Source organism: Delphinus delphis, chromosome 11 (assembly GCF_949987515.2).
Source record: "Delphinus delphis chromosome 11, mDelDel1.2, whole genome shotgun sequence".
Lineage (NCBI taxonomy): Eukaryota > Metazoa > Chordata > Mammalia > Artiodactyla > Delphinidae > Delphinus > Delphinus delphis.
In genome coordinates this window covers 72,065,020-72,077,272 of record NC_082693.1, presented here as the reverse complement: position 1 = coordinate 72,077,272, position 12,253 = coordinate 72,065,020, and the positions used below count along the sequence as shown (strand labels likewise).

Below are 12,253 nucleotides of genomic sequence, written 5' to 3'. Positions count from 1 at the left end.
GTGGGGATGGTGATTGTTCCGTTTCACGCAAATTGATTTTTCTCCAGCTTCTGTCTTCTCTCCCTTTATCTGTCCCACCTACCTCTCCCTGATTCATCTTTATTCAGCACCCTTGCACCTCAAGTCCTTTCTTCAGTTCATGCTCACTCTTCTGGAATATGCTTTAATCATTTCTGGTGTCATTGGTTTACTCATTATTTTCTTGTGAATAATCCATTTCCTGTTCTGCATTTCCTAAGAGAACCATTGACTTTCAGAGATTTTAGATCAACGCTCAGTAAGAAAGAACTTTACATAGGAACAAAGAACATACTCCTTCATGTGAATTTAAAAATAACCAAAGTAAGCTTTCAAACAACAGTTCACCTTTACTACATGTATATCCTTTCTATTTTGTTCTCTTTCATTTTTCAAAATTCTGGTCATGAGCCACTGAATTGATTTTATTTTCTTCATTTATTTTAAAAACAACTTTATTGGAGTATAATTGCTTTACAGTGGTGTGTTAGTTTCTGCTTTATAACGAATTGAATAAGCTATACATATACTTTATCCCCATATCTCCTCCCTCTTGCATCTCCCTCCCACCCCACTAAGTGGTCACAAAGCACCGAGCTGACCTCCCTGTGCTATGTCGCTGCTTCCCACTAGCTATCTGTTTTACATTTGGTAGTGTATATATTTCCATGCCACTCTCTCACTTCGTCCCAGATTACCCTTCCCCCTCCCCGTGTCCTCAAGTCCATTCTCTACGTCTGCGTCTTTATTCCTGTCCTGCACCTAGGTTCATCAGAACCATTTTTTTAGATTCCATATATATGTCTTAGCATACGGTATTTGTTTTTCTCTTTCTGGTTTACTTTACTCTGTATGACAGACTCTAGGTCCATCCACCTCACTACAAATAACCCAATTTTATTTCTTTTTCTGACAGTAATACTTCATATGTGCCACATCTTTATTCATTCATCTGTCAATGGACACAGGTTGCTTCCATTTCCTGGCTATTGTAAATAGAGCTGCAGTAAACATTGTGGTACATGACTCTTTGGAATTATGGTTTTCTCAGGGTACATGCCCAGTAGTAGGATTGCTGGGTCGTATGGTAGTTCTATTTTTAGTTTTCTATTTTTAGTTTTTTAAGGAACCTCCTTACTGTTCTCCATAGTGGCTGTATCAGTTTACATTCCCACCAGCAGTGTAAGAGGGTTCCCCTTTCTCCACACCCTCTCCAGCATTTATTGTTTGTAGATTTTTTGACGATGGCCATTCTGACTGGTGTGAGGTGATACCTCACTGTAGTTTTTATTTGCATTTCTGTAATGATTACTGATGTTGAGCATCCTTTCATGTGTTTGTTGGCAATCTGTGTATCTTCTTTGAAGAAATGTCTCTTTAGGTCTTCTGCCCATTTTTGGATTAGGTTGTTTGTGTTTTTGATATTGAGCTGCATGAGTGCTTATAAACTTTGGACATTAATCCTTTGTCAGTTGCTTTATTTGCAAATATTTTCTCCCATACTGAGGGTTGTCTTTTTGTCTTGTTTATTGTTTCCTTTGCTGTGCAAAAGCTTTTAAGTTTCATTAGATCCCATTTCTTTATTTTTGTTTTTATTTCCATTTCTCTAGGAGGTGGGTCAAACAGGATCTTACTGTGATTTATGTCAAAGACTGTTCTGCCTATGTTTCCTTCTAAGAGTTTCATAGTGTCTGGCCTTACGTTTAGGTCTTTAATCCATTTTGAGTTTATTTTTGAGTATGGTGTTAGGGAATGTTCTAATTTCATTCTTTTACGTGTAGCTGTCCAGTTTTCCCAGCACCACTTATTGAAGAGGCTGCTTTTTCTCCATTGTATATCCTTGCCTCATTTATCAAAGATAAGGTGACCATATGTGCGTGGGTTTATCACTGGGCTTTCTGTCCTGTTCCATTGATCTATATTTCTGTCTTTGTGCCAGTACCATCCTGTCTTGATTACTGTAGCTTTGTAGTATAGTCTGAAGTCAAGGAGCCTGATTCCTCCAGCTCCGTTTTTCTTTCTCAAGATTGCTTTGGCTATTCGGGGTCTTTTTTGTTTCCATACAAATTGTGAAATCTTTTCTTCTAGTTCTGTCAAAAATGCCATTGGTAATTTGATAGGGATTGCATTGAATCTGTAGATTGCATTGGGTAGTAGAGTCATTTTCACAATGTTGATTCTTCCAATCCAAGAACATGGTATATCTCTCCATCTGTTGGTATCATCTTTAATTGCTTTCATCAGTGTCTTATATTTTTCTGCATACAGGTCTTTTGTCTCCTAAGGTAAGTTTATTCCTAGGTATTTATTCTTTTGGTTGCAATGGTAAATGGGAGTGTTTCCTTAATTTCTCTTTCAGATTTTTCATCATTAGTGAATAGGAATGCAGTAGATTTCTGTGCATTAATTTTGTATCCTGCTGCTTTACCAAATTCATTGATTAGCTGTAGTAGTTTTCTGGTAGCATCTTTAGGATTCTCTGTGTATAGTATCATGTCATCTGCAAACAGTGACAGCTTAACTTCTTTTCCGATTTGGATTCCTTTTATTTCTTTTTCTTCTCTGATTGCTGTGGCTAGAACTTCCAAAACTATGTTGAATAAGTGGTGAGAGTGGAAAACCTTGTCTTATTCCTGATCTTAGAGGAAATGGTTTCAGTTTTTCACCATTGAGAACAATGTTGGCTGTGGGTTTGTCATATACGGCCTTTATTATGATGCGGTAAGTTCCCTCTGTCCCTACTTTCTGGAGGGTTTTTATCATAAATCGGTGTTGAATTTTGTCGAAAGCTTTTTCTGCATCTATTGAGATGACCATATGGTTTTTCTCCTTTAATTTGTTAATATGGTTTATCACATTGACTGATTTGCGTATATTGAAGAATCCTTGCATTCCTGGGATAAACCCCACTTGATCGTGGTGTATGATCCTTTTAATGTGCTGTTGGATTCTGTTTGCTAGTATTTTGTTGAGGATTTTTGCATCTGTGTTCATCAATGATACTGGCCTGTACTTTTCTTTCTTTGTGACATATTTGTCTGGTTTTGGTATCAGGGTGATGGTGGCCTTGTAGAATGAGATTGGGAGTGTTCCTCCCTCTGCTATGTTTTGGAAGAGTTTGAGAAAGATAGGTGTTAGCTATTCTCTAAATGTTTGATAGAATTTGCCTGTGAAGCCATCTGGTCCTGGGCTTTTGTTTGTTGGAAGATTTTTAACCACAGTGTCAATTTCAGTGCTTGTGATTGGTCTGTTTATATTTTCTGTTTCTTCCTGTTTGTCTCGGAAGGTTGTGCTTTTCTAAGAATTTGTCCATTTCTTCCAGCTTGTCCATTTTATTGGCATATAGTTGCTTGTAATAATCTCCCATGATCCTTTGTATTTCTGCAGTGTCAGTTGTTACTTCTCCTTTTTCATTTCTAATTCTATTGATTTGAGTCTTCTCCCTTTTTTTCTTGATGAGTCTGGCTAATGGTTTATCAATTATGTTTATCTTCTCAAAGAACCAGCCTTTAGTTTTATTGATCTTTGCTATTGTTTCCTTCATTTCTTTTTCATTTATTTCTGATCTGATCTTTATGATCTGATCTTTATTATCTTTATGATCTGATCTTTATGATTTCTGATAACTTTGGGGATGTTTTGTTCTTTTCTCTAATTGCTTTAGGTGTAAGGTTATGTTGTTTATTTGAGATGTTTCATGTTTCTTGAGGTAGGATTCTGTTGCTATAAACTTACCTCTTTGAACTGCTTTTGTTGCATCCCATAGGTTTTGAGTTGTTGTTTTTTCATTGTCATTTGTTTCTAGGTATTTTTTGATTTTCTTTTTGATTTCTTCAATGATCTATTGGTTATTTAGTAGTGTATTGTTTATCCTCCATGTGTTCGTTATTTTACAGATTTTTTTCCTGTAATTGATATCTAGTCTCTTAGCGTTGTGGTTGGAAAAGATACTTGGTACGATTTCTATTTTCTTAAATTTACCAAGGCTTGATTTGTGACCCAACATATGATCTATCCTGGAGAATGTCCCATGAGCACTTGAGAAGAAAGTGTATTCTGTTGTTTTTGGATGGAATGTCCTATAAATATCAATTAAGTCTATCTTGTTTAATGTATCATTTAAAGCTTGTGTTTCCTTTTTTAGTTCGTTTTGGATGTTCTGTCCATTGGTGGAAGTGGGGTGTTGAAGTCCTCTACTACGATTGTGTTACTGTCAATTTCCCCTTTTATGGCTGTTAGCATTTGCCTTATGTACTGAGATGCTCCTATGTTTGGTGCATACATATTTACAATTGTTATATCGTTCTCTTTGATTGATCCTTTGATCATTATGTAGTGTCCTTCTTTGTCTGTTGTAATAGTCTTTATTTTATAGTCTATTTTGTCTGATATGAGAATTGCTACTACAGTTTTCTTTTGGTTTCCATTTGCATGGAATATCTTTTTCCATCCCCTCACTTTCAGTCTGTATGTGTCCCTAGGTCTGAAGTGGGTCTCTTGTAGACAGCATATACATGGGTCTTGTTTTTGTATCTAATCAGCCAGTCTATGTCTTTTGGTGGGAGCATTTAATCCATTTACGTTTAAGGTAGTTAGCGATATGTATGTTCCTACTACCATTTTCTTAATTGTTTTGGGCTTATCATTGTAAGTCTTTTCCTTCTCTTGTGTTTCCTGCCTAGAGAAGTTCCTTTAGCATTTGTTGTAAAGCTGGTTTGGTGGTGCTGAATTCTCTCACCTTTTGCTTGTCTGTAAAGGTTTTAATTTCTCCATCCAATCTGAATGCGATCCTTGCTTGGTAGAGTAATCCTGGTTGTAGGATTTTCCCTTTCATCCCTTTAAATATGTCCTGCCACTCCTTTTTGGCTTGCAGCGTTTCTGCTGAAAGATCAGCTGTTAACCTTATGGGGATTCCTTTGTATGTTAATTTTTGTTTTTCCCTTGCTGCTTTTAATATGTTTTCTTTGTATTTAATTTTTGATAGTTTGAGTAATATGTGTCTTGGCATGTTTCTCCTTGGATTTATCCTGTATGGGACTCTCGGTGCTTCCTAGACTTGATTGACTATTTCCTTTCCCACATTAGGGAAGTTTCCAACTATAATATCTTCATATATTCTCTCATTCCCTTTCTTTTTTCTCTTTTTCTTCTGGTATCCCTATAATTCGAATGTTGGTGCGTTCAGTGTTGTCCCAGAGGTCTCTGAGACTGTCCTCAATTCTTTTCATTCTTTTTTATTCTGCTCTGTGGTAGTTATTTCCACTGTTTTATCTTCCAGGTCACTTATCCATTCTTCTGTGTCAGTTATTCTGCTATTGATTTCTTCTAGAGAATTGTTAATTTCATTTATTGTGTTGTTCATCATTGTTTGCTCTTTCATTCTTCTATGTCCTTGTTAAACGTTTCTTTTATTTTCTCCATTCTATTTCCAAGATTTTGGATCATCTTTACTATCATTACTCTGAACTCCTTTTCAGGTAGACTGCTTATTTCCTCTTCATTTGTTTGGTATGTTGGATTTTTACCTTGCTCCCTCATCTGCTGTGTGTTTCTCTGTCTTCTCATTTTGCTTAACTTACTGTGTTTGGGGTCTCCTTTTCACAGGCTGCAGCAGGTTCATAGTTCCCGTTGTTTTTGGTGTCTGCCCCCAGTGGCTAAGGTTGGTTCAGTGGGTTGTGTAGGCTTTCTGGTGGAGGGGACTATTGCCTGTGTTTTTGTGGATGAGGCTGGATCTTGTCTTTCTGGTGGGCAGGACTGCATCCGGTGGTGTGTTTTGGGGTGTCTGTGGCCTTATTATGATTTTAGGCAGCCTCTCTGCTAATGGCTGGGGTTTTGTTCCTGTCTTGCTAGTTGTAGTTGTTTGGCATAGGGTGGCCAGCACTGTAGCTTGCTGGTTGTTGAGTGGAGCTGGATCTTAGAGTTGAGATCGAGATCTCTGGGAGAGCTCTTGCCATTTGACATTAGGCGGAGCCGGGAGGTCTCTGGTGCACCAGTGTCCTGAACTTGGCTCTCCCACCACAGAGTCTCAGGCCTGACACCCGGCCGGAGCACCAAGACCCTGTCAGCCACATTGCTCAGAAGAAAAGGGAGAAAGAAAGAAAGAGAAAAAATAAAAGTTATTAAAATAAAACAATTATTAAAAGTACAAAAAGAATTAAAAAGTAATAAAGAAAGAAAGAAAGAAGAGAGCTACCAAACCAAAAAAACAAATCCACCGATGATAACAAGCACTAAAAACTATCCTTAAAAAAAAAAAAAGGACAGACAACCCTAGGACAAATGGTTAAATCAAAGCTATCCAGACAAAATCATACAAAGTCCACCTCCTCAGTTTGGGATGATTCGTTGTCTCTTCAGGTATTCCACAGGTGCAGGGTACGTCATGTTGATTGTGGAGATTTAATCGACTGCTCCTGAGGCTGCTGGGAGCGATTTCCCTTTCTCTTTGTTTGCACGGCTCCTGGGGTTCAGCTTTGGATTTGGCCCTGCCTCTGCGTGTAGGTCGCCCGAGGGCGTCTGTTCCCTGCCCAGACAGGACAGGTTTAAAGTAGCAGCTGATTAGGGGTTCTGGCTCACTCAGGCTGTGAGGTGGGATGGGTACGGAATGCTGGGTGAACCTTCTGCAGCAGAGGCCAGCATGACGTTGCAACAGCCTGAGGCACACGTGTGTTCTCCCGGAGAAGTTGTCCCTGGATCCCGGGACCCTGGCAGTGGTGGGCTGCACAGGCTCCCGACAGGGGAGGTGTGGATAGTGACCTGTGCTTGCACACAGACTTCTTGGTGGCGGCAGCAGCAGCCTTAGCGTCTCATGCACGTCTCTTGGGCTCCACGCTGATAGCCGCAGCTCGCGCCCGTCTCTGGAGCTCGTTTAGGCGGTGCTCTGAATCTCCTCTCCTCGCGCACCCGGAAACAATGGTCTCTCGCCTCTTGGGCAGGTCCAGGCTTTTTCCCGGACTCCCTCCCGGCTAGCTGTGGCACATTAGCCCCTTCAGGCTGTGTTCACGCAGCCAACCCCAGTCCTCTCCCTGGGATCTGACCTCTGAAGAAGCCCGAGCCTCAGCTCCCAGTCCCCACCCGCCCCGGCCGGTGAGCAGACAAGCCTCTCGGTCTGGTGAGTGCTGATCGGCACCGATCCTCTGTGCGGGAATCTCTCCGCTTTGACCCCTGCACCCCTGTTGCTGCACTCTCCTGCGCAGCTCCGAAGCTTTCTCCCTCCGCCACCCGCCGTCTCTGCCCGCGAAGGGGCTTCCTAGTGTGTGGAAACCTTTCCTCCTTCACAGCTCCCTCCCACTGGTGCAGATCCCGCCCCTAGTCTTTTGTCTCTGTTTCTTCTTTTGCCCTACCCCGGTACGTGGGGAGTTTCTTGCGTTTTGGGAAGTCTGAGGTCTTATGCCAGCATTCAGTAGGTGTTCTGTAGGAGTTGTTCCACGTGTAGATGTATTTCTGATGTATTTGTGTCGAGGAAGGTGATCTCCATGTCCTATTCCTCCACCATCTTGAAGGTCTGAATTGATTTTAGACTCACAAATAGATTACAGCCCAAGGTTCAAAAAGTACCGTCCTTGTTCATTCTTCACCATTACTGGCCCTACAGTTTTGAGGTTTCTTTTGTCCCCACCTCTATCTTTTTCTAAAGTCTTTTCTGCCATAGAGCCTCTGTGCTGACTTTAATCTCTCTCCGGAATCCTCTTCCCTTAAGTCTATATGGCTAATTCACTCATATCATTTGGCTCCTAGCTCAAATGTCATGGACACCTCAGAGGGGTCTTCTCTGTTCACCCAACCACAGTTAGCCCTCTTTTTTCATTTGCTAGCACATCACCATATTTTATTTTCTTCATGGCACTTACGATATCTGAAGTTAATTACTTGGGTTTTATTATCTGATTTTTTCATATCTCATTCACACCTACCAATCTGAGTATAGGTTCCCTGAGGAGAAGGAGCTTATACGTCTTATTCACTGTTACATCCTTAGCTTTGAAAACAGAGTTGGCGCCTAAAGTAGGTGCTCAAATAGTTGAATGAATGAGTAGCACTTTGCTTAAATTTTTATGTTATGAAAGTCAAGCTTTTATCATACTCCAGTGAAACTGATATGGTAAATAAGCATGGTTCATGGGTAAACACACAATACTTCACTTTCCGTGTATGACTTGCCTACTGTATGTAGTAATAGCATTAACTATTGGTTGCGTGTGAAGGATGTCTCAGCCTCTGCTCTGCCTTCTTTACAAGTGTCTTCGCATTTAATTCTCTCAACAACCCTGCAGTAAGTGGTGGTCTCCTAATTTGACAGATGAAGAAACTGAGTCTCAAAAATAAGTAACTTGCCTTAGGGTCGAGATTTAATCTTCCCCAGTGTCCTCACTCTTAACAGGTACCCTAGACTGCCTCCCTACCCTAAAGATGAGAATCCTCAGAGGCAGGGAACTTGAAATTAACAGAGTAAGCAGCATCATCATTATGGAATGCTTTGAATCAATAAAGTGTTTAGAGCTGTAAGCAAAGTTAACGGGACCTAGAAACATTATAATTACATATCTGTTGCCATCAATTCAGAATCTTTTTTGATCAGCATTTTCTTTCTTTCCAAATAGTTTGTGGAGACGTTTCTGTTGGAGAGGAAGAAGGTGAAGGTGAAACTGGTTGGATTGAAGGAGCTGCAATCCTCTTGTCAGTAGTGTGTGTAGTATTAGTAACAGCTTTCAATGACTGGAGTAAGGAAAAACAGTTCAGAGGTTTGCAGAGTCGAATTGAACAAGAACAGAAGTTCACAGTCATCAGGGGTGGTCAGGTCATTCAGATACCTGTAGCTGACATTACAGTTGGAGATATTGCTCAAGTGAAATATGGTAAGTAAAAAAGGGCAGTGCATCTTACACATGATGTGATGTTATTGTAATCTTGTTCACAGTTTAGCATACCTTTATTTTGTTTTAGGTGATCTTCTTCCCGCTGATGGCATACTTATTCAAGGCAATGATCTTAAAATTGATGAAAGCTCATTGACTGGTGAATCTGATCATGTTAAGAAGTCTTTAGATAAGGATCCCTTACTTTTATCAGGTACAAATTTCTTTTATAACTGAACTTTTTCCTCCTCCGCAACTATATACCACTGTCAGCAGACAGTTCCCCAAAGAGCCAGTAAATGTGAAGAGGATTCTGTATTTTATGTTAGCTTCTACCCTTATAAACTTTAGAGACTTTCTTTTGTAAGTCAGCAGAGACGTTAGAGATCTTTAAATCCAGAACTGTATTTTACAAATGAGGAACCCGAGTCCAAAAAAATGAAGAGATTTGAGAGTCGGTGTTAATGTTAGTATAATGATAAAACTAAAGTATAAGCCTAATGATCTCTGTTAAATTGATCTGTTTTACATTTATTCTTAAGGGCTATTGTAATATAAAATTAAAGAATGATTGTGTGTTTAAAGCAAATTAATGAATTCTCTATGATGGCCTACAAAGGACAGGATTAAAAAAAAAAAAACTCATAAAATCCTTAAAGTTAACCTAATCTTGCTTTCTTATTTAACTACTGAGGAATGAGTCTGAGACATTAACTCTTTATCTAAGGTAATATGATTAATAATAAATAGGTCCAGGAGTAGTACCACATCTACTAGACAGAACTGAATTTGCACACGGTTAAGACATGTTCTGAAAATCTAAGGCTTTGTGTAGTGAGGGTGCTGTCTGAAAAGGGGAGGTGGGTGTCTACCTAGGAGGCTTTTACAACAGCTTAACTGTTGATAGCTAGACCTAAGGTTAATTGGAAATGAAACGGAAGGGATAATGAAAAAAATTACAAGCTGCCTTCTAAGATGCTACATGAAAGGAAACCAGAGTACCACAACTTGTCTCCAAAATTATACCAGTTCCTTAGCTTTTGATTTTCAGTTTCCTACTCTTAATTTTCTAGTGTTCTTTATAGAATTTACAAAATTGCTTGTAAGACATTTGGTTTGAATAGATTTTTAGATTGAGTTATACTAGCATTTGGAGTAAGAAAATGTTGCCAATTTGTCTTTAATTATTATTTTCAGATGTTAATGGAATGCTAACATTTCCTACATTGGAAGGAGATTCTGCTTATTTAAATATTTAATAACTTGGCAGCTATACTTTTTCACTTCTCTGTGAACTTTATATTCTAATTGGTTGGACATGGTTTTACTGAAACCAAAGTCAAACGTGTGACAAGGGTCAGTTAAGTTAGAATCACAACTTCGGGGCACATACTTAAGCTTAACTATTACCTTTTTAAGATTTGTAAATATGTGCCAAAAGGCTTATTGTAAAACGTCCCACCACTACAAGTCAGAGTAATTTCATGTATATACATTTATAAACAGCATTATAAATAGGGGGAAAGTTTCATTTTAATATAGACTTTTGTTTCTTTGAAAAAATCTTGGGATTTGTATACCTTCAGTATCCTGCACTACTAAGAACATTCCTACTCTATTTGAATTTTTCTTTATATTGCTCTGCTTGAAATTCATTCCAAATAGAAATATCTTGGATATATAATGTAGTTAAGTTTAATGTATACTTATTTTACTTATTCCTTGCCATACTTCTAAGAAACTGTGGTTAATGTTCGCCAAGTAAAATCTGTGATTTTTCCCAAAGGAGAGGGAAGCTAGCTGGTCATACCTAACTGCCACAGACTGACCAGGCCACAGTATTTGGTGAACTGAGGTAGTCTCCTCTTGCCTTTTTGCCATGTATACTTCATGGGCTTTGATGTACATCTAGCTTATTCACACAGTGCTTAGCTCTTCAGAATGACATCCTTTAACGGAACCTTGGTCCTTTTCTGTTTTAACAGAGATGGCTGGTAAGTTTTTGTAGACTCAGGTTCCCGACACACCAAGTATACCAAGAGGACTCTATAAATTTTCCATGTTTAAGAAAAGACTGAAATAACTTTCTGGAGTTCCTTATCACAGTACGGGTGGGAAAGTTTTTCTGCATTTATTTCCCTCTTCCAAAAATGTACTGAAAACATGAAATGCATTTATTTTTAAATTTATTCTCATGATGCCATCTCTCACTGCTGTTCTTGGCTTTTTAAATTTAGATGTTTAAAAGCAGTTATTCAGTTAGCGGTAGGGATATGACCAGAACAAAAACTGTTTACTTTGCCTGAGCATATTACCTGCCAACATTTGATTACCTGTGGTCGAGAAGAACAGAACATAAAAAACTGAAATTTGCTGAAAGCTAGAATTGTTAAAAGAAACAAACTGTCTTTTACATTTAGTCCTTGCTCAGTAAATATTGTTTCACTGTCCTTAATTTAATTTCTTGTTTCCCTTGCATTTTTACTGGCAAAGAAGCTAATAATTAGTGAAATAGTCAGAATATAGATTTTTTAAAGCAGGAAAATCAAAGGCCAAAAAAAATTCATGTTGGATAAATTACTTAGTAATTAACAGCCAAATATAAATTTTTAAGTACTGGAGTAAGTACATATGCTTTACGATCTCATTTTGCAAATTACCATTAAACATTGTTTTGGTACACTGGATGGTATAGTATGTGCTACAGACCCTGCCCTCCAGGTGGTTGTAAACTAGGAGATCAAATAAATAAGTGATAACTATAAAGAAGACTTTATTGAGTATATTAAAAAGAGTTAAGTTTTGAAAGTTACTTAAAATTCACAAAAATATTAGAGAGGTGGGAAGCCTTCTAATGAGTGAGGGAAAGATGTAGAGGTGTGGTCGTACAGGTTGGAGAGTTGTGAGCAACCTTAGTGACATTATATATAAGAAGAATATGCCCTCTGTGCTCTGACAGAGCTGGATTGAATCTGCCTTGTCACTTAATAGTTGTGTAACATTGGGCAAGTTTCTAGGAAATAAGAATAATAATGCCTGCTGCTTGCAAGACTGTTGTGAGGGACAGTCAGAATTCAGTCAGTGTTCCCATCTCTGCTCCCCAGCTTTTTGTAATGGAGTTTTATGTTAGGCTAATGGATGAAAAAGTTGGGAGTGTTGTTTGGTCTCCATGTGAAGACTTTGAACTTTATCCAGTAGTCAGTGAGGGTCAGAAGTTTTGGAGTCATGAGAGGCTTATGATAAAATCACATCTTAGGAAGGGTAAACCTATTTCAGGATGAACTGGAAAGACAGAAACTAGCTAGGCTGCTGTTGCAGTGATCTAGGTGGGCTGGCATGAAAGCCTGGGTTAGGGAAAGGTGGTATGGTTGGCTTAGGAA

At 38.8% G+C, this 12,253-nt stretch overlaps 1 protein-coding gene across 4 annotated transcripts in view; it reads left to right on the top strand.

Annotated features, from left to right (window-relative positions):
- Positions 1-12,253, top strand: part of ATP2B1 (ATPase plasma membrane Ca2+ transporting 1) — a 132,503-nt gene that overhangs the window by 75,568 nt on the left and 44,682 nt on the right. For all 4 annotated transcript variants that reach the window (XM_060025345.1, XM_060025344.1, XM_060025342.1 and 1 more), the window contains exons 4-5: positions 8,619-8,873; positions 8,962-9,087. In XM_060025345.1, coding sequence (XP_059881328.1) covers positions 8,619-8,873; positions 8,962-9,087 — 381 coding nt within the window. The remainder of the gene's footprint in view (positions 1-8,618; positions 8,874-8,961; positions 9,088-12,253) is intronic.